Source organism: Anneissia japonica, unplaced genomic scaffold, assembly GCF_011630105.1.
Source record: "Anneissia japonica isolate Jap-2015-1 unplaced genomic scaffold, ASM1163010v1 scaffold987_len1640505_cov201, whole genome shotgun sequence".
Lineage (NCBI taxonomy): Eukaryota > Metazoa > Echinodermata > Crinoidea > Comatulida > Comatulidae > Anneissia > Anneissia japonica.
This window is the reverse complement of record NW_022714175.1, coordinates 1,455,709-1,478,787: the sequence shown is the minus strand read 5'-3', so window position 1 is coordinate 1,478,787 and position 23,079 is coordinate 1,455,709. Positions and strand designations below refer to the sequence as shown.

Sequence of the window (23,079 nt, the reverse complement as noted above, 5' to 3'; positions counted from 1 at the left end):
GTTTTGTCGTATTTTGTATTTTCATAATTATCAAAATCATCTGCCTAAAAGCCCTGACTAAACCATCAAATTTTCTTTAACAAAAACCTGTTGTATGCCCATATATAGTCATGATGTGCCCGTATTTAGTCATGATGTGCCTATATATGGTTCTAATGTGATTTTATCATGACCATATTTCATGTAAAATATTTTTGTCAAATAAAATTTGATAGTCGGAACAGGACTTGAAGCTAAATTTTTATAATCAAATGTTATTTCAGAGCAACTAGTAAATATGGTTTTGTTGAAAAGACGGTGGATGGTGTTTTTGTTTCAATCAATGCAATTAACGGCCAGTTTGTGTCAAATACATTTAAAGCTGATATTCAGGTACAGTGTTTTTTTTTTTTTTTGGGAGGGATAAGGGGCGGGAGTGGCCCAACTAAGCCAACATGTCACAGTGTATCTCATGACAATTTCATTTATAAGAATAATAATTATAGCACTGTCATGTCGCTGTGGCTTAGCATATCTTTCAGTGAGATTAGCATAATGTTACTTTACTATATAATATTATAAACTTCATTCAATATTCATCACAGATGATAAGGTTATCCTAGTGCACATACATCAATTATGGTATATTATTTGTAATGATGAGGTCAAAGAGAGGAAGGTGGTGCTTATGAATTTGAAAAAATTATATATTTATATACATAAATATCATCAATCTAATGAATATTAATTTTTCTCGCAGATTGCACGCTTTGTCGTTCAAAGTGTTTCGCCCTCAAATTGGCAACCGGCCGATTTAAGAATGACGCGGATCAAAGATAACACACGCGGTGAAACTTTACTCTTCAAGATGGTGGAGTGGTCAACGATTCGATTGACAATTGATGCGTTAGATCATGAAGGTGGTAGACCTAACACACCAATTAGAATCATTACCAATCAAGGACAGGTATTGCAAACGTCAAACAACTTCTGTTTATCATCTAAAAGCCGCCTTTTTGTAGCAGGCGCTGGTTGTTTATTAGTAAAAAACATTTATTCATTACTGAAATTAATATATTATAATAATGATTTTATTGATATTTAGTTTTTAAAAATAAACTTAGCATGAAATGCAGTTGTTATGGTTGAAACCTAACCACAGTATGCATAGCTGTTAAATAGAGCACTCACTATGCTGATGGTGCAGACTTTTATCCATAAAGAACGCAATGCAACAACTTGTGTGAAACAATCTGCTCAGACTCCCACTGACAGTATCGCATCATCAAGCACTCACAGAAATAGATATGGATTCATCGTACGGTGCAGTTTGTGCGCGGAGCTAACAGAGAAGATGCTTAATTTTCAATCTCACTTCAGACTTCTGGGTTCAAATTTTGTGAGGCACCAGGAGCTTATTACAGCCAGTTCTTTAGTATGTTCTTGTTTTTTTCACAGATTCATATAACAATGAAGAAGAAGTTAAGTGATTGTGATATTGTGGCTTCCAAATTGAGTGTGCTATTAGATGATATACTATGGGTGCTCACTGACTCTCAGATAAAAGCTGTTATTATGCATTTTCGTAGCTTGAACCCAGTCATACAGAAATCAACCCAGCAAAGCAAGGCAATGGCCAATCAAAAACAACAGGTATGATGTTTCATTATGGCTACGTTCACAATTGAGAACTCATGCTAGACATGACACACTCGGTGTGACCCATGTGTCCATACTACGTGGTTTGACAGACTATGCGAAGTATAAAATGACCGGAAGTACAAACGCATTATAATGGTCAACCAGCAATACCATATCAACAAACCTAAAAATAGAAATTTGTACACACTCCCTGCCTTTAACTAGCATAGCAGTGTCTGCTTGTTTGGCCCAAATCTTCACATACTATAAAACATTCACAACCGATGAAGGGTCACATTTAGCAAGCCAGCTGGCTACCACTGTATATATATATTTTATTAATATTTCTTTTTAATGTTATTATTTTTGTCATTATTATTACTATTCTAAAATTGTTTTAACTGTTTTTTTTTTCGACAGACAACCCCTGTAACAAAGCAAGAGGTTGATGCAAAGCGCCCTCACAATATAAAGAATGCAAAAGAACTCGCTCAACTTCAGTACTTTGAGCAATATGATATACATGAAACCTCCTACCATTTTTGTACCCAAAGAATTGATCTTCATCTTTGTGATGAGATGAACAGAGCTGAGAAAGGTAAGATGAGTCAGCAAAAAAATAACACCTTGAAATTAATATAAAACTGTGTATGAATGCTGATTAGTTGACTTAAGCACTATTCACACTATTTTATTTGACAAAAACATGTTACATGCCTAAATATGGTCATGATGACATCACATCAGTTTTATTTTGTCAAAGAAAATTTGATTGTGTGAACAGATCTTTAGATAATAAATTATTTTTGGACAGGCTTTAATGTGACAAGAATAAAACAAGACAGTCCCACAAGTTATGTGATTACTGAGCTGGGATTAATCCACCTATTCTATTTGAAATGTAAATAGCCTGTCAGAGGATCCAGTGATTGGGTGTGATGCAGCTCATGGGGTTGTGCCTCCCACTGAATGATGGAATTGATCCAGTAACCAAAGAAAAAATAAGAACAAGCCTGTGTATATTATGCACTGTAAAAATATAACAATATGTTATACTGTAATGTGTGAACTGTGATTGTCATTTTATTATTTTTATTTTTTTATTATTATAATTTTCTTGCCTAAATAATGCTATATTTCAAGAGGTTACCGAAAAGAATATTCATTTATTTTATGCTGCAATTTATTTAATTTTAAATTGTATAACCAACATTTTCACTTCTTTTATAATGCAACGCATCAGATGCTGTCTTTAAACTGTGGGAAATAAGAAACAGTGGTTTGTATTTTGCATAAAATAGCATAATTAGTGTAGTGTAATGTTTACAGCATGGATGTTTAACTTGCATTTTACCCTGGCTACTAAACATATGTTGTTAGCTAATAATATTAGGAGTTCTTCGATAAAACATGTATTTTTCTGATGTGAATAAATGTACATAAAATTTGTACATTCGTTATTGTTTGACACACCAATAAATGTACTAACAAAGAAATAATTGATTCTATCTCCTTTGAATGCCTGTTTCTCTTTTTTTTATATTTTATTGTCAGAGAATTTTGTTCAAGTTTTTATATCTTTCATTTCATTAATTTTTTTTTCATCTTCTTTTCTTACTCCTTCAGGTCTGTCATCTTACTATACTGTATTGAAAACTTTAAATTTTCTACAAATATATTGATTTCACCCCTAAACTTTTGTTTGAATGTTAATTTTGAACCGTGAATACATCTTGATCCTAATCTGTCTTTTTTCATCTAATCTTGTTTCTTTTTTTTCATCGTATTTTATTATTTTTGTTTGTTTTTGTTGTTAATTACTATCAGGTATTCTTACTATTCCTATCTATAGGTTGCTGGTAGTTCTCATAAGGAAATTGCCAATGTTAATATTACTTGTGAATTCTTGTTAAAACTCAAATTAGTTCTGAAAATGTGAAGCAATGTTGTAAGACATGACATCATTGCATATTAGTTAATTAATTAGGTAATTAATAATGAATAATATTTCTACTCAGTTAAAAGTTATTTTTGAGTATACATTCAATTCAGTATCAATATAAAATTTCAGATATCAATTTAACATTTTAAAGTTATTATCAATGTGAGATTTAAGTTGTTAATAATGTGAGATATAAGTTATTATCAATTTTAAATTTAGGTTTTTAAGCAATGGGATTTAAGTATAATCTATGTGAGATTTAAGTTCGTTTTTAAAATATAAATTATGAGATTACTTGGTAGTCTCACGCTGTATAATCATTTTTGATGAGCCAACATTCATCCTCTCCTGCCTGTCCAAAATGTAATCATCCTGAAGTCTTCATTCTGTGACTGGACAAATCCACAATTCTATGACATGTGCTTATGAGACTGCCATTTGAATGAATGATTCATGCTTAAATGGGTTTGATTGACAGTTTCCATGCATGAGCAATTAACAAATACTTGTTTATTCGATATTCATATTATTTCTTTATTTTAATCCTACTTTCTATTTAATTTATTTTCTGTGCACTATCAAGATCCAGATGAAGGTATTAGTATAAGATTTTATATTTTTGCAACTTACTTTTTCTTTAATTAAATTTTTTATTTCAACTCTATTTTCAGTTAGATTTTACTAAATTAATCTGTAGTATAAAGAATAGCATTAATAAGAATTAACAGCATGTATCTGTCATAAGAAATTTTTAAACTTATTAAATTTGTTATTAAGTTAATTAAAGATTGTTATTATCATTTAGTGTCAGTAACATTAATAACCTTCTTATGTTTTTTTTTCTACTTTATCCAGATATAAAGTGTTACTTTTACTATAACGTTATAAATGTTGCATCTTTTGTAATTGTATTTGTCTAGTTTTATGGTTTTTAATATGTTTAGTTTGGAAGTTAACTTGAATTGTTATTGTAGTAGTTGCATTATTTATTTATGCTAGTACTAATTACTTTATACAATATCTTTTTCAAAAAATGACATTTTTTGTCCTGAATATGTGTTTGCGGTTAATGTATTCCCTGTTGACTTAATCCATAACTTAATTTAAGCATGAGCAGTCCATTAGTGAAGAAATGTAAGTAAATTCCCTGATGGGATATTAATAACTTCTAAAAACTTAACTAGCCTAAGTAATACAACAATTTACAAGCACAATTTTTTCATTGGATGGTAACAATAACTAAAGTAATTCTCAGACTTACAACATCAGTGATATTTTTCTTTTGATAATTAGAAGTGTAGCTACAAAATTAAATTTACTGTACATGCAAAATATGTGCTTAGTTTGAAGAGAACCACTAGCCAAGGACATTGGACAAGTCAAATTCAAGTCCACATTCCTATATATTGAGGGCTCCCAAATGCTACTGTACCGTTATACTACTGATTCTCATACAAAAAAATCCCACTAGTCCAGTTACCATTTGGTACTATTACTAGTAACCAACTAGCTCAATTTGAATAGGGCTACTACTATCCCACAAAATCAGACTACGAACAAAACATTGGAGTTACAGTACTGGGCTACTTAAGACATGGGGCTCCCAGATCCACTAGTCCAGAGCATAAGTGTGCTAGCCCATAAAATGGAGGTAGTATCCTAAAACAAAGATATTAGGACTAGATTATCTAGCCCATGACATGGAACTAGTGAACTGCTCATGCCTGTATATAATCTATATTTGACATTGTAATGATAGAGTTATGACAACAAAGTTGACTGCACTTTGCATGCTTAGCAATTAATGCTGACTTTTGCCTTAAGGTGAATTACAGTAAAATAACTCAACTAATATTGCAGTCTGTTCCTGTAGAGTGTTCATCATAAATTTTGACCCATTTTTAGTTCCATATTGATGGCTTTGATCTTAGGATGTGACAGTATACAGTATTTCTGAGATTATGAAACCCAAAGTTTTTTTTATAAATATGTTACTTTATAACAAGAATTAAATATTCTATTAGAACCATTAAAGTGGCATAGTCTTGTAAGTTGTATACTGTATTATAATAATAATATAATTGTTAATTTAATAGCAATTATTATTATCATAATTATGGCTATAAATAGTATAATATTTACTAATGGCATATTTTAACTTAGTTATTATTGGAATATTGTTATATGGACTTTTATATAGCCTATGTATTTCACAGTGAAGCATCCTGTATTAATATAGCAGTGTCCATATATAGAATTTTAGATATTTCATAACCAATTAACTACTGTTATAAATAAATTTATTGCTGTTTTGGTATATTATATTGTTATATTGTTCTGTTATATTATTGTAAAATTTATTAATATATTTTGTATCAAGTTCAAATCAAAAAGGAAATCATCTCAAATTATCAAAATGTACGTATGGAACAACATTGATAGTAGTAAACTAAAAACACCAAATACTCATAAGACTTTTAGTAAACTCTGAAAAAAGGATATCAATAGATACTTTTATGATCTTTTTTTCTTTTTTGTGTGTTTTAATTTTTAGTCTTTGCATCTGTTAAAAGGGACCGTGAAGACAAGCCTAGGCTTCTAAACTGGTCCCTCGCCATAGTATTGTATGTTTTCTTTTTTCTGTTGCTCATGGTGAAATAAATGTCACATTGATTGATTGATAGCCATCAAACCGAGATGAATGACATTCAATCCATATGTCCACATAAAATTCAATCCGGAGAGGTCATTAGTCTTTTGCCTCTTGTGTTTATCTCTTAGAAATAATTTTGTTGGAAGCAGCATCCTTCAAACCGTGCTTATTGCCTAGCAATTATTGAGTTCAACTCATAAACATTAATCTATAATTCCATCAAAATATATAGTGCTTTTAGTCTGAGTCATCATTAGGTATTTAGTGTAATTTTTTGAAAACGTTAATGAATAATATGGGAGTTAGAAATTAACCGTTAGCAAAACAAACTGCAATACTTCAGTAAATATGAACAGACGAATAATGTCCAGTGTACTAATGTATCTTGACAATGTGATGACTCGCAATGTAATGTGTTTGTATTACACTTTGCTCAAGTGTCATGCAATAAACAGCAGTTATTTTTTTTTATGACATTCATATTTGATTGTTCAATTTGAATTAACTTGTGGATAACTTAGTATAATACGTACTCCAAGTATCAAAAATGCACATCATCGTGTAGGGATTCAATATTTCAAAATTAAATAATTCATCATCAGGAATATTTTTTATATTCATATTAATTATGATGACATTGATTATGTCATCATCATTCCTGATGATGACATAATTAATGTTGAAATATTGAATCCTTACATGATGGCGTGCATTTCGGTACTTGGAGTATGTATTATACTGTCTTACCTGAGATTAATTAGTGGACCTTATAGACAAAATTAATTTGTGAAAGATTTTATTAACATTTTTATAAAATAAGTTTTATTAAATGTCTTGTATACTAAAATTCAGATTGGGTTTTTGAATATTAACTAAATGAGTTATGAATTATTTAACAATTGAACATTTAAGTATTGGAAGTTAATTAGAATATAAATAAATATAATCAAATTGATAATTAATCACTATATAGTTTTATTCATACATAATAAGGGTAAATATTGGCTGTATACAATATTATTATGATAATAATAATAGTAAAGGATAATATATCAGATTTGTTTTATTCTGATCTCATTTTCAATAATCATCCAAGTGATAATAATAATACTATAGATAATAAATAATAATGCTGGATGTATGTATTGTAATACAATTCAGAAAACCTAAAAAGGGCAAATAAAGCATTAAAGTTAATTATTTTTATTCATACAAAGAATGTGTTTTTACTCATTTAGATTAGATACATTTTTACGAAAATCTATGTTTTTAACATTGTTATATGAAAAGAATATATGGACAATGTTATTTGCGCATTTGTAAAAGTGATAAGGAAATCTAACTTTCTCGTTTAATCAAATATTTAATTGAAGGATAATAACATGATTAATACAAACCAAGAAATTCATCTCTTAAAGCACATACTATGTACCTGTATAGTAAATTTTTTTTAAATAATAATTCTATTAATAATAATGGCAGATAACAGTTAGATAAACTAATATCCTCTACAGAAAGGTGTTTGTATTATTGCGGCTCAAAGGTCAAGAATTGCCCACTGTTGTTCATTCCAAACCGCCATTGATTTATTTTCCCCCTAGACTAAATGTAATTTCAAACTCCGAGATTAAAAGCAAAACTTGGAAGGAAAAAAAAATTTGATTGAAATTGACGAAATGACGAAATCCCCTCGTTATAAGTACAATCTGCATGTGTAATGTCATTATAATTTGAATACAGTATATGTAAATAATGTTTTAATTTTATAAAGCATGCACCTCTAATGTTTCTATTCTTTCTTAAATGTAGAATCTTTCAAAAGGCGAGTTGATGGTGGAGCTATGCAACTGACTTTACACAAACTGTTTGTCGACTATTATCCATTCCATACAGCAAGTGAGTGAATTCATTCTCTCTCTTTTACATCCTTATATTTCCAAATTTTATTGCAAAAGCGTTGACTGAATTCTCATAAATATGATACACAAAGCAAAGACATGAATTAAGTTCACTATTAGCAATCTCTGGCCCATTTTTTGTGGGCTTGCATCTATTTAATAAATCATTGTATGCTTAAAATGCACCCATCTGAATAATAATATCAACATTACCATGAATTGTACTGTGTTCGTTGATGAATTCTATATAGCTTACGTTAATATGATTACAGCCAAAGATGGCTTAGAAAGCAATAAGTGAACAAAATCAATTTCTCTTCCCTAAGGTTGAAATTATGTATTCCGTTCATTTTAATTATTTATAAAGGTTCAAGCCGCGAGCATTGGGAACGGTATGATGATGCTATGAAAGCTGCCGATAAGTGGGTCCATGCAATACTCGGACATTTTAAACAGCAATATACACATGCTAAGCAACATCTGGCGAAAGCAAAAGAACAGGCAAAGTCTGCAAAAAGAGGTGAACAGGGGGAATGTGGTAATATAATGCAAGAGCAAATGAGAGATGAACCAGACAGCAAGAACTCAACACCAGTGAATGAAAATGACAACAGAGTGAACAGTGTTCCGAAAGACATTAAAAACCCAAATATACAGGTGAAGTTTGACAATACAAAGAAAACAAGTAACATTTCTGATGAGGTTAAAGGTCAAACAAAGCCACCGGTACCAAGGGGTTCTCCCGCTGCAAAACCTGTAAAACTGTTAGCACATTGTGCAATTATTCGCATCAGTGACTTTGAAATTTTTAATTTATCAACATCCGAAACAGCATCAAAAGGATCCCCTAGTAAACTGTTCTCCTCAGACAAAAAGGCACTGTTTCTCCCACCGGAAATGTCTTCCGTACACATCGAATACACGTCTTATTATTTTCCCGACGGATTAGATTTTCCAGGTATGTCCATGTTTACCATTAGCCTGCTTTCGATTTGCACGACGACGTGGCATGACGACATGAGCCTACAACGGTTTTACTCATGCAAGAACTTTATATTCGGGCAAAGTTGTGCCTTAGAATACAGGCAGCAATGAGAACTAAACGTTCTCGCATGCGCAGATGACTTCTTAGTGAAGTCATTGCGTTCTTGGTCTCACCGTCATCTTGCAATCGAAAGCCTCCTATTATTTATGAATGCAGTGTAATACAGTACAAATAACTGTTCATATTTTTTAGTTTTTTCTGTATTTGTTAATACCTTTATAGTAATTATACCTGTAATATAATTTTTACTTGCATTGTTTATTTTATATTTATTGATCGATTAGCTGCCCCATGGCAGAACAACGTAACTGCTATTATATTCCTGTGCAGTTATATTGTTCTGCCCTGGAATAACCACGATATTTCATGTATGCAAGTACAGAGAAAATAATTGTGTTTATAAATTATATAAATTTTATAAAAAGTATACAGTATTTATAATTGGTTGAATTGGTTATAGAAAATGTCACATGACAGAAATTCCAAAAATTATGATCTTCATTAAATATCTTGATATATTATTGTTATAATTATATTTGTGTTGTAGACCAAGTGTTTCTAATATTAAAACATTGTTTCATACTCCTTCCATTTTCTGTCACTCAAAAATCAACATGTCAGAGAAATGTTGTCATTGCAAAGGTAACAAGGTTTTCACACTTTACATGGCTTTTCCTGCTTCAGTGGAAAAGCCATTGTTTTTTTCCTGATTTTTATTTCTTTCCCATCTCCCTATGTTTTTGCACAGGATTTTTCTACCCTCCACTTTTATCATTTTTCGTACTTGGATCTTCTTCAAAACAAGTCTTTTTCCAGACTTCCATGGGCTATCCTTGGTGTTTACACCAAATAAATCCAATCCAATCCATGTTACCACCAGCTTTATTGCAGCCCGATTTCAAGACTCGGTAGTGTCAATTTGTTTAATGCATTTTTAAAGTGAATATTTCCAAACATTACTTCTCATTATGAGGAAAACCATATGAAAATCAGATAAAGTAAATACATTTCAAGGTACATTTCAAGGCAAATTTGGTCTAATATATGTCAGAGTTTGCCAAGCGATGTTGTTAAGGAGAATTTAATGACATCAGGTAAAGCACTTGATTGATTCTATGAGGGAAAATGATTCCATGAATTAGGAGAGTTGACTTGATTTATTAGTCAGCTGTATTCAGTGTTGGATGTCAATGAAAATTGAAAAAAAAATATATGGTATATGTATATAATTATAGTGCATTTTTTTAGTTTTATGAACTTGAAAAAAAATCATTTTTGTGATTGCTTACTTTGTATACAAGGGCCAATAAATACAATTATTAGTTTATCACCCTATCTAGGGTCTATCTAGTAAAATACATGATTCAGAGAGTACAAAGAATATGTACTGACTATTTACTAAATATAAAATGAAAAAAGAATTTTCCCATAATGTTTGTGTTTTCCCAATGCCATAGAGTTAATAGCAGTAAATATATTTCAATAATAAATTAGAATGAGAAGTTTTTTTTGTTAAGTAACACTTATAATACCGTTCTTACATTCTTGGCATAGAGTAAATCACATGATAGCAACTGTGGTATGGAGATACACCTCCACTGGTAAAGTAGTATTTAAAGATGATAATAAATATTTAAGAAAAACGTATGTCCCCATCATGATTTAAACCCAAGATCTTCTGATTACCATTCGGCTACTTTACCAACTGAGCTGTGAGGCCAAGTAAATCCTTAAATTGTATATTCCTTTCCCATTTTTATTAGATTTGTTTAATCTCATTTCGTCAACTCTTTATTTCAAAACTGTTAGAATGAAATGTCAATGACAGAAGAAGTAATTATGTTTTGATATCTCATAAATCAAAAGGATATTATAAATAGTTCTTGAACTTTAAAGGTGAAAGCTTTATTCTTTGCCTTCCCAAGTGTCCTTTGTATCTAATTTGATTTATTCAGTGTCCCCACAATTTGTCCTCACTGTCAAATTTGATGTGACAAAATTGTGTTTTGCACCCATATATGGGCATGAGGATGTCATATTTAGCTTTGTCCACACTATCAAATTTTATGTGACAAATAACTAAATATTCCCATATTTGGATGATGTATGACATCATAAATCCTATATATGGGTATATCACCTAAATTTGTCACATAAAATGTGATAGTGTGCACCGAGCTTTACACCCAAATATGGGCATGTCTCATTTTTTCACATTAAATTTGATAGCGTGGACAGAACTTACAAACATACTTGTTATAGTAAATCTTGGAAGAAGATCTGAAGCTGCTTTTTTGTTATAAATTTCACTATCTTTCCATCCATTTCACAACATCTATTTATCATATTTATGTATTTACTGTTCTTTAATATAATGTATAAATCCTTCTAACTCTCTATTATTTATTTATTCAATTATCTATTTATTTGTTTATCTGTGTCTCTGTCTTCATCTGTTGATTGATTCTTTTTGTAGATCATTCCATCAACCACAATTAAAATTGCTAATATTATGTTCTCCACAGTGCCCGCTCCAAATGTGTTTGCACAGTTCAACCCATTCCAGTTCACCTTGGATTATAAAACCATCCTATGGATCAACCAATTTGTGTTTAATATCAAACAGTCATTGGTAAGTCTGCTTGACACATGTTGGTAGCACATTACCCAGTACATATTGGTACTTTTCAAGGCCTGGTTAGGTCACTTGTCCTGTGCTCAGTTTCATATCGGATGTAATCTCAAGTCTGATGAGTAAAAAAATATTCATGCTGTATTATTTGCTCTAGTTCAGAAGAATTGTAGTTTGTACATTGAGTACCTAAAGGCAGTAGAAGCTGTGTTGAATACGATTGAAAGAACAGGAAGAGATTATAAATTGTTCATGTATTAAGAGGAAATGTGATATTGAAGGAAGTAATAGAAGAAAAGAGAACAGTAGCCAGAATATATCTTGTAGATGTGTTAACATAGAAAACTATGCAAAGGTTAAACTAACAGCAGAGGGATCACTGGAAAAGCTTCAAAGGCATATTATACTAATAGATGGTCTGCAAAACCAAAGTTTCAATCCATAAATTTATTCACTTAAATTTCTTATAACAAGTGCTGAGAACCAAGGAGGCATAAGCCAGTAACCTGATCCCGGAACTAAGCTTAAACTATAGTAAACTATAATTATTAAAAATTAATCACAAAAAAAAGAAAAACAATAGATAGTTTACTAAATTTTAAGAAAGAGGAGGATGATGAAGATTTTATGATGATGATGCTGATGATAATCCAGGTCCTTTAACAGCTTTTAAGGTGGCATAAACTCCCTCCCCTTGTTTGCTGTGGCATAAAGAGCAATCTTCAACCTGCATGAAATTGTTTAGAAGAGATCAAAATGACTTTTCTCCCCCATCAAGCCATAAGTCCCCTACCCGCCTCCCAAAATATCCTGAAGTAATTTCACACAAGGTAGACTAGTAATTGATGATTGATGCAAAATTACTAGTCTTTTAATGATTTGAACACAGAGCTTTTGGTTTAGAAAGGGAGTATCTTAGCCTTCAGACCATAGATTCCACACCCAATCATCATTAAACAAATTTTTCCAACAGATCAATTGAAATTTGTAATGAGTGAGATTTTCAATGAATATGAGAATTTATCATTATGAATGAATAAATTATTGAATCATTTTCACTAATTTCTTTGAATCCTAGCCTGAAGATTTGCAATCAGAGCCTAGCCCAACAATAGGTATGGATCACATAGACATGAGAGTAGATGCCCTTATGCCTAAGGTAATGTATTAGTCATGTTATAAACGTAATGTGATATTAAATATATTTTGCTATATGGGTGACAAACTTGTACTTTTCTTTTCAACATGCAATTAACTGCACTTCTAAGTAAATTTACTTAATACATGCAGACCATCATTAATAAATATTTAATCTTGTTATTAACTCTAATAGTTTTTTTTATAAAAACTTTCATGATATTTTTTTGTAATAATATTTATTTCTATTAAATTTTTAAAGATTATTCTTCTTGTACCAAACATGATTCCAGAGCAGCCAGACAGGCCGGAATCACTCTTGATTCAACTTTCTCAACTAACAGCATCAAATTGCCGCATCGGAACCAACACTACACGCTCTGAACTCTCCACCAAACTTCAGCAACTCTACAAGTCAAGATTGTTCACGAGTGGCCATTCTTTCCCGAATCGGGAAGATGATTTCACAACTCTGCCGCAACTCTTCTGGGATCACGCATTTCAACCAAACTTCTTTCTTCCTGGAGTACAGAATGAAAATGTTGGGTTGGAGCACAAACAAAAGGCAGAAAGGACTAAGCCTGATATTACAACAGATTCTAATCAACTGAATGTGGATGAAGGTAGCAAAAACCTAAAGTCTGAATGTCTGAAGGAATTTAAGTTGTCAACATACACATTCAGAGAAGACTCTAGGCGTGATAATTGGTGTATCAAGATCGACCAGATATGGGCAGATTTTCTCAAACCAAAAGAGTTCAAAGACCGACAGATTCCATTTATAGATGCCATTCCATTAACAATATGGGTTTGCTTTCCCACACAATTGAATGACACCAATGCAACTGAAGAAACAGAAGAAGCTAATGGTGAACCTCAAAAAATGCAATGTCAATCAAGAAAACTTTTTCTGACACCAGATGATAAGAATTGTCAGATAGAGATTGATCAGCTAAGAACAAGTTTACTGGAGAATGGGACAGAAGAGACTGTAGATGTGACTAGGATATCTGAAAGGAAACTGGATAAGAATACTATCTTAAACAACAAGAATGATGTCAAAGATAATGAACAGACAGAGCCAACTAAAGCAAAGCATGGAGACATGCATCTGCTTATTCACACCAGCGAGATGGTTCGCCTCGTCATCCAACACTATCAAGTATTGTTTCTGCTCCGTCTACAGACATCAGTTCAGAAACTTTTGCAAGAGATGGAAGAAGATCAAATAATGCTTAGTACACGGAAGGAGCTACCACCTTCAAGCAAAATAGTCGCCTTTCGTTGTCCTGAGATTGAGGCCACGCTATTGATGGCTCCAGCTCCAGATGGCGAATCCGATGATGTTCAAAGTGAAGGTATTTCTGTTGGAAATAGTGCTGGAAGCTTAGAAGAAAAGGAACTAACAGCATTAGTCAGTGGAGAGAGTGTAGAAGATGTTGATGCTGCTAAACCCGTGAATAGTCCTATTGGATCCTGTCCTGGTGAGGCATCTGTTTCTAGCAGTTTACCAAGTAGCCCAAGTATAGACACTTTATCGGATTCGATGCCTAGTATTGCCTATTCTCAGACTCTAGTGACAGAGGGAAAGATTGATGGTGAAGAATCCCGTAGAAGAACTTCAACACAAATGATAGAAAACACTCCAATTGAACAATACTCAGAATTCCGACAAAGAGCTGCAACACAGCCAACTTCAAAGAAATACTCTGATACCTTGCCAAAAGTTGTCAGTAATGGCCCGGATGTTGTAATTGATTCTATGGCAGATCAACCATTAGAGAATGGTTTAGCTGGTAATTATACTAAACCAAACCATAGAACTCTATCTAATACCGATATATCAAACAAGGAAGGCATAAATTCTTCAAGGTTGGATTCAGACGCAAGAGCAACAAGTCCAGTAATGGTCAACTCTAGTTTGAATGTATCATATGTGATGACGCCCAGAAGTGCGTCACATTCTGACCTAGCTAAGATATCTGCCTCAGGTCTTTCAGCATCATTTACCCAGAAGCAGCAGATGCTGATGGGTTCTGCAGTGTCTCTGGATGAAGTTGGTTCAATTGGTTTTGAGACGCTCTCTATCAAAAGTGATTCAAGTGATAGTAGTTTTACCTTTGTGAATTCAACTCGGCAAAAATTTGAAGTGGATCAAGAGAGTGGTCTTGGTAAGTTTTATATGTTCATTATAATACTGTTAATATATATTGAGGATGATGATGACAATGATGCTCAACAGCAGCAATGAAAACGATTATTATGGTCATATACAAGTATGTGATAAGAATGTTGAATAACGAAATGATTATAAAAGTGATGGGGATAATATTACACTTATGTAAATAGGTGCTTTTAGTATTAATCACAAAAACCAAATTATTTTTCACATATATTTATGCAGGACAGAATTTTTTCGAAGTTGAATATATCTAATAATAAATTCTATTAATTTCTATTTAGGAAGTGAGCTATCTCAGTCCCTACCGGTACTGAATGGCCAGCCACCTGATGGTCATCAAGAATCTGAAACAAAGGGTGAGTATAGCATTGGAGTCAACATTGTACATTAATGGTCTAACTGAATAATTCTATTTTTATATTATTTTTCTAGGAAAGTCATACATTACAGCAAAAATTAACATATATTCATATGGGGGAGGGGGGGGAAACAAATTATTTGGCAATGTCCTGAACATATTACAACCATTATCATCATTGTCATCATCACCACTATCACCACCATCATTATCATCATCATCACTATCATTATTAGTATATAATATTAGTATATATTAGTATCATAATCAGTATTGATGAAGCTCACTTGAATTACCCAAAAGAAAGTAATATTGAAAACTGATTAGGCGAAACTTTTTTTATACCTTGTTTTGCGAACCAGCTGTCCGCCAATATTGATGATTTTGAATAATGATAGAATTTTATTTTGGCCATTGAGCTCACCTGCCACCACGAAAAATGGAAATTTCTGAAAAAAATAAAAGTTTTTCTTTATTTTTATTATGTCTACTGCTACCTTGAAATTTCCAAAATATAAGGTATATTTCTTCCTACTATTATATAAATTTAAAGCATTTAATCATCCCATTACTACACTTTTTACATTCAACAATAAAATTTTATTTATTTTTGCTGCGCCATCTGAATGTTTTTATCAAAACCATCTGCTAAATTTTAAAAAATTGTTCGCTCTCTGACGATCTTTAAAAGAAAACAAAACAAGGTAGAAAATAAGTCTTGCCTTAAATACCTTCTTTTGTTGTTTATAATCTGAAAGAGAAGGAGATAAAGTCATATTTCAGTTGTTAACATGCATAATGAATAATCTTCTCTCATTACAATAGAATTTTTTCTTTTGGAAATGGTGCAATATACATGTATCATATTAGTATAGTATTTATTTAATTTTACAATTTACAACAACTTATATTTTTTCATATTCTATTCATGTCTATCTGTAGAATATTTTTGCATTTCAATTAAAATTCTTTTGTTTGTTGACCAGTTTTTAACAGTTTTTTGTTTTATTTTTCTAATGCAAATGGTTTTTTTAATAGTCTCAGAATCCCCGGATGGAGTGGAAGCTTCCAAACTCTCTGAACTTACTATGGACGATATGTACAAGGACAGCAAACATAAGCTAAATATGGTAAAATTTTGTCTTTTTCTATTCAATATCAAACAGTAGTGCAAAATAAAACAGTCGAGCCAAAAGGTATAATGGAGTGAATTTTTATGGCTTGTGGTTAAGTTACTTTCTTTTCATTCCCAATGTCCTGGATTCAAATCCTGTCAAAACCAGATTTTTTTTTCTCACAACTAAAAAAAAAATACAACTCAACAATTAACAGCTGCTTAAATAGTACTCTGTCTATGCTATATTTTGCATAGACCACAAACCATAGCCATATAATAGTTATTTGTAGTAAAATCTGTAATTTGGCAAACAGTTGTTTTTATTTTATCTGTATATCATTGAAAGTGATAAATTAATAAGCCATTAAGTTTTGGTTGCTCAACCCTTCAGTATATAATACTATAAAACCTGAAAATATTTGTTACAACATAGAGTAAAGTCATGCCATAAAACGAAACTGACCTTTAAATTTTAACCTTTCTATCCATCTTCTATGCCCTGGTAAATTCACCCATACTTAGATAAAAATAACGTTTGCTTTATTACAGGTAACTTAGCACAATGAATATTTTATTTGCAGGTGTCTGTTGTGAAATTCAACTTAAATGGAGTCGATGCGGCAGTAGACTTAGACAACAATGACATGGCCGCTAGGATTGAGATTGGGGGCTTAGAACGAGAAGAACAAGGCAATATGAATTACGAGCAATACATGTCAAAACGACAAACTGGTAAAAAGCAATATTTATTTATTATGTTCATGTGTGTATTTTATTTGTAAAAACCATCCACCAGCATAATAAATATATTTTTATAAATGTAACAAGGACATAATTGTACAAGGAAGCTGATGGGTTGTGTCATCACAACCCCAAAAAATATAATTTATATTTCAACTTGTTATATTATATATGTTGAATGCCTCTGTGTGGTTTACATTTAACAAGAAATATTCAAAGGGTTTTGAGGGTAGTGGAAAATGTGCGAACTAAATCAAAATGTGAAAGTGAAGCTAGCTTGGTTCAGTTCAACTATATTTACACATGGAAGGCCTGTATCAATGCAGTGGTGTTCTTACAAAATATAATATAAAGTGCATATAAATTAGTAGTCAGCAATGTCTTTAAGTACAATAAAAATATAATGGCTGTTTTGGTATTTGCTTTTAGAAATTTTCTAATTTTCTATATATTCGTAAAAAATTGTGCTTTATATTTATTTCAACCATCTTTTATTATTCAGCTATCTTTCACTTTAAATTTTATACTTCTCATTCACCAATGATTATTTTGTTTCACAGATTTAAGTAGAAAAGCCAGTGATGCAAGTGAACGAGAATTACTATTGCAGGCTAGACTTCAATCTCCAGTTGTAAAAATCAGATTTGTAAGTGGGCCAGGAGCTGAGAGGTTCTGTGAGACGGCTGCAGAAAGAGGCTACTTAATATTAAAGGTACTGATTTTTTAGTAAATTTTTATTTTATGAAATATAGGTCTAATTTAATGAAAAAGATAATAAAAGTATAGAGTGTATATAATTATAAGAATAATAATAATGATTATTATTAAGGTTATGATGATAATGATGCTCATAATAAAACATATTAATATGCAGAATATTAACAGCCAAATGTTTGCTTCATCTTATTTTAGTTATTTTAACAAATTAACACATTTCAGCACTGAGATTTTATTGCAGCAGTTAAAAATAAACACATCTTACCAGGTACCCACTTAGATATAGCAAAATGGTGCTGGTAAAATTAAAAATTAATTTTTCAAGGACAAACCAATATTAACAGCTTATGATTCGAACCCACAATCTCATGAAATATTAAACAATTATTATTGCAACAACTATGGTGAATGTTAGCAAACAATAGGAGATTGAGAAAACATTCTTTCTCTTACTTCTGTTTTGTATTTTGCTTCAGTCAGTGGAGCATGGTGGTTGAAGTGCCTATCTTCCAGTCAATGGTTCCTGTGTTCGAATCCTGCAATGACAGGATTTTTTCTAACCATTGAGAACAACTCTAGTTGTTAAACTTCATAAAGATGAGATAAATACACAAAATAAATTCAAAATGTATAAAAGATTTTCCATTATTATTGTTCTTCTTTGTCAGGTGGACAGTTTAACTTGCGAATTCTTAAAGTCAACCATTTCAAATCTATCAGGATTTGTGGATGATGAGATAATTGGAGAAGCTATGCCGATGAAAGTTGAACTTAAAAACACAAAAATACAATTACAGGTATATTGTGTGATGTATTGAATTATATAGACATTTGAAAAAAAAACTAAATTCTACTGATTATTGACAACCCATCCCATTTATCACTTAGTATGATTCTCTTTTATTCTTTCCCTCTTATATTCCTGGGTAGAAAGAGACAACCATAGGTAAAGTACCTGGGCTAAGGACACAAGCAAAATGCACAGCAAGGAATTGAACCCCTACCTCAAAGTTGAGACCATGAATCACAACTCTCCCCCCACCCCCACCCCTCCCCCACTATCTGTTGATTTACAGATTTTTTAAAACAAAAATCCTTAAGCTCTGTCCAGAAATTTAATTTCAAATAAATGATTTATTTATTTGACAAAACCTGTTGTATGCCCATATATAGTCATGATGTGCCTATATATGATCATAATGTGATGTCATCATGACCATTTATGCATATCAAATGTTTTTTTCAAATAAAATTTGATAGTCTATAGAGAGCTTTATACTGTATGAGGCTTGCCATCTGCGAAGTTGCTAAATGTTAAACTTAATCATTCGCATAAGAATATGGCAGTATTGTATTCAGAGAAGTAATTGTAACTCAATTCCAGTAAATGACACATCATTTAAAGGCTTTTATTGTGGATATCAATATGAATATATTAAAAAGGGAATTTTTGTTGTTCTGGTAACTGATGCTGGTTTTGGCATGGCAAGCCCCATATTGTGTTAAAGTATGTAATGGTGTAGGCAAAGATTAGAAGAACACGATTATTTATCCCTCTGTTAATTAACAAAAGAAACATTTTCTCAGTTTCATTTGAAAGCTAACTTAAATTTAATCAAAGTAAGCAGTTAAGAAGTCCCTTTCTGGTTGTCACAGCTTGTCTTATCCTATTATTAAGTAGATGATGTTTCTCAAGTTAATTTCAGCATTAATTGTTTTGTATGTTATTTTGTACATACATTTATTAATATTTTTTCAATTCTTTTTTATTTGAACATAATCAAATTATCCCTTGATAAGCCAATGCCATTGAATGAGGTAGCTAGATATTTTCCTTGATGTTCTTTAAAAGAGCTCTTAGCTATAATTGTCTAAGAATGTTATTTTTCCATAAGAAGTATGAGTAAATACATTTCTAAGTAGGTTAGTATATGTCAATATCTGTCTCTTATACACATCTAGATGTGTATAAGAGACAGCATTTATGCATATCAAATGTTTTTTTCAAATAAAATTTGATAGTCTATAGAGAGCTTTATACTGTATGAGGCTTGCCATCTGCGAAGTTGCTAAATGTTAAACTTAATCATTCGCATAAGAATATGGCAGTATTGTATTCAGAGAAGTAATTGTAACTCAATTCCAGTAAATGATTATTTCCAATCTGTTAATTAACAAAAGAAACATTTTCTCAGTTTCATTTGAAAGCTAACTTAAATTTAATCAAAGTAAGATATGTTATAATTAATTCATTAGTCAGCACATAGTTAAAGTTTATCATGATCATTTTTTCCTTGTAGGATGATATGCCACTGGTGTACCTCACAAGTCCGCCTCCCATTCCTTTTGATGTTAACATAGCACGTATGACAATTGAGCGATCACCTGATGGGGTGTTCCATATAAGAGGTATGTAGATGGTGGAAGATTCTTTTCAGAAATAAAATAATACATAAGCATTTGGCTTTTGTGAATTAACCCCTTGAATTTTTTCTCTAACGAAAAAACAATCTCCATTATATTATAATAGTAATAGTATACACTGTAGTGTAATAATATACAGTATATGTGACGATTTTAGGTTTTATTTTTAGTATTTAGTATTAATAATTTTTCATTAATAATTTTATTGACATAAATCTATCTTCAGTTGTGAGCTAATTTTTGTTTTTACAATCTTTTTCATTGATCCGTTTTTCTTGATTATTTCTGTGCAGATGAGGTCCATGAACGTGCTATTGACAGGTGTGATGGTCCGCTTGTGTTCATTGACCAAGAGTTCCTCCAGAGTCATAACCAGTTGGAAATGGAGAACCAACAACTAAAAGAACAAGTTCACATGATGGGTGCAGGAATCACTACCCTTGAGCAAGAGAGGGCATCTCTACTCGCCACATTAGAGCACCTGCAGGAGGAACTCCTTGCAACAGACCGACAGAAGGATGCCCTCCAGGGTAAGGTCACAGAATTGTTACGACGTCTGATGGCAGCAAAGAAGTAATCTTCAGTTGATGGCAGCAAAGAAGTAATCTTCAGTTGATAACAGCAAAGATGTAATCTCCAGTTGATGGCAGCAAAGAAGTATTATACAACTGATAGCAGCAAAGAAGTAATCTCCAGTTGATGGCAGTTAAGAAGTCCCTTTCTGGTTGTCACAGCTTGTCTTATCCTATTATTAAGTAGATGATGTTTCTCAAGTTAATTTCAGCATTAATTGTTTTGTATGTTATTTTGTACATACATTTATTAATATTTTTTCAATTCTTTTTTATTTGAACATAATCAAATTATCCCTTGATAAGCCAATGCCATTGAATGAGGTAGCTAGATATTTTCCTTGATGTTCTTTAAAAGAGCTCTTAGCTATAATTGTCTAAGAATGTTATTTTTCCATAAGAAGTATGAGTAAATACATTTCTAAGTAGGTTAGTATATGTCAATATATCTTTCACAGTTTCCTAAAGATACTACATATACATATACTACATAAAGATACTAATACTAAAACCTCTTCTACTGTAGTAATTTTTTTTATCTATGTACTTCAAATTTAAGATGTAAATAAGGCCAACAACGAAACCTTTTTGAGATGCATATACGCAGAGACATTTCAAAATCATGATCGATCAGGAATTTTATTTATTTTTTTACTATAGACCTAATTCTAAAGGTCTGTCCAGATTATCAAATAAATATTTGACAAAACTTTTTTGTATGCCCATATATAGTCATGATGTGCCTATATATGGTCATGATGTGATGTCATCATGACCATATTTAGGCATGTCACATGTTTTTTGTCAAATATAATATGATAGTCTGGAAAGGCTTAAGGATTGGATAGTGACTTTTAAACCACCAAACCTGTATTCTGTGAAACAGTTCTTTGTAAAAAAAAATCCCCAAGATTTCATGATTTTGGGGTGGTTGAGCATGGGCAACACATACTTTTATTTTGGCATAAAAATAATTATATAAGAATTAATAAGAATCTCGATTACTCTTGAAACCTTTGTTTTTGTTTTTTTTTTTCTTAGTTATTTTTTGGTGTGTACTTAACAGCTGTGGTGCTTTTTGGAGGTTTCCTTAAAAACGGTGCACATAATTTTGAATTTTTGATCTCAACGTTCTTTCATTTTATTATTGATATTCTGTCTAGTTTTTTTATGAAGATATGATGTCTAAAATCATATGGTATATTTTGAAATTTTTATTTCTATTTTATTAGGTAAATTTAGCTTAAAAATTTATTTAATAGGCGATTTAAAATACAGTAAGTTTTTTACAAATAAGTTTTTTTTTTCTATGTTTTTTTAAGTTACCACTTTCTTTATATGAACATCAAATCAGTTATAATGAGTCAAGCTTAATTATTAGTTGTTTTCAGTTGTGACAACACCATAAACCTAGGACAGATTTATTAATCTGTGAGTTGTTTGACAAAAATAAGCGACATGCCTAAATATGGTCATGATGACATCATATCATGACCATATATAGCACATCATGACTATATATGGAACATTTGATAGTGCGGACAGAGCTTTGATAGGTATAGTGTATGTAAATGGAATGAGGTCTAATCAATGACATTTTAGGAAACCATTCAAAAGTGATCTTGCACTGTATGCTATTTGTAATGGCTGTACAGATAGAAAATTTGAATTTATACTCAAAGGGGTAATACAAGATTGGAGCCTATTTCCTGAATATTTACCTGAATAAACAGTATTAACATGTAATCCACCGTAAAAAAGAATGGAGCATTCCCTACACTGCCTGTTATTACAATTCATGTGTCAGAAGTTTCCGTTTGCAGAAATGGCACCAACCATTATATAAGATTGAGGAGAGATGATTGAATCAACCGTACATGAAAGGAATGTAATCTTGGATAACAGTAAATTGTACAGGAAGGTACTCTAAATAAAAATCGCCTCATATCATATTATTTTGCGGGTACTGTAGTTCCCCCTTACTTATTCATCAACCCCCACTTCACCTCCATCCCTCATCAACCATCCGGCCCCCCCTCCC

At 31.6% G+C, this 23,079-nt stretch overlaps 1 protein-coding gene and 1 long non-coding RNA gene across 3 annotated transcripts; one reads left to right on the top strand and one right to left on the bottom strand.

Annotated features, from left to right (window-relative positions):
- Positions 1-269: 269 nt before the first annotated feature.
- On the top strand, positions 270-21,507 carry LOC117108915 (UHRF1-binding protein 1-like). Of its 2 annotated transcripts, none has more exons than XM_033251098.1 (17): positions 270-372; positions 740-946; positions 1,438-1,632; positions 2,041-2,218; positions 4,146-4,157; positions 8,025-8,111; positions 8,481-9,071; positions 11,684-11,790; positions 12,869-12,949; positions 13,190-15,098; positions 15,391-15,465; positions 16,506-16,597; positions 17,166-17,316; positions 17,886-18,037; positions 18,711-18,839; positions 20,343-20,451; positions 20,760-21,507. In XM_033251098.1, exons 2-17 carry the CDS (start codon positions 800-802, stop codon positions 21,041-21,043), a joined length of 4,299 nt encoding a protein of 1,432 aa, XP_033106989.1. In that variant the 5' UTR covers positions 270-372; positions 740-799; the 3' UTR covers positions 21,044-21,507. The 2 variants fall into 2 exon arrangements, with proteins under 2 accessions (XP_033106989.1, XP_033106988.1); XM_033251097.1 differs by lacking the exon at positions 4,146-4,157 and adding an exon at positions 2,864-2,899.
- On the bottom strand, positions 15,880-17,219 carry LOC117108916. Its single transcript, XR_004445434.1, has 3 exons — positions 17,048-17,219; positions 16,199-16,218; positions 15,880-15,916 (listed from the first exon to the last, which is right to left on the bottom strand). It is a non-coding gene; the product is annotated as an uncharacterized LOC117108916 (long non-coding RNA).
- Positions 21,508-23,079: the final 1,572 nt, after the last annotated feature.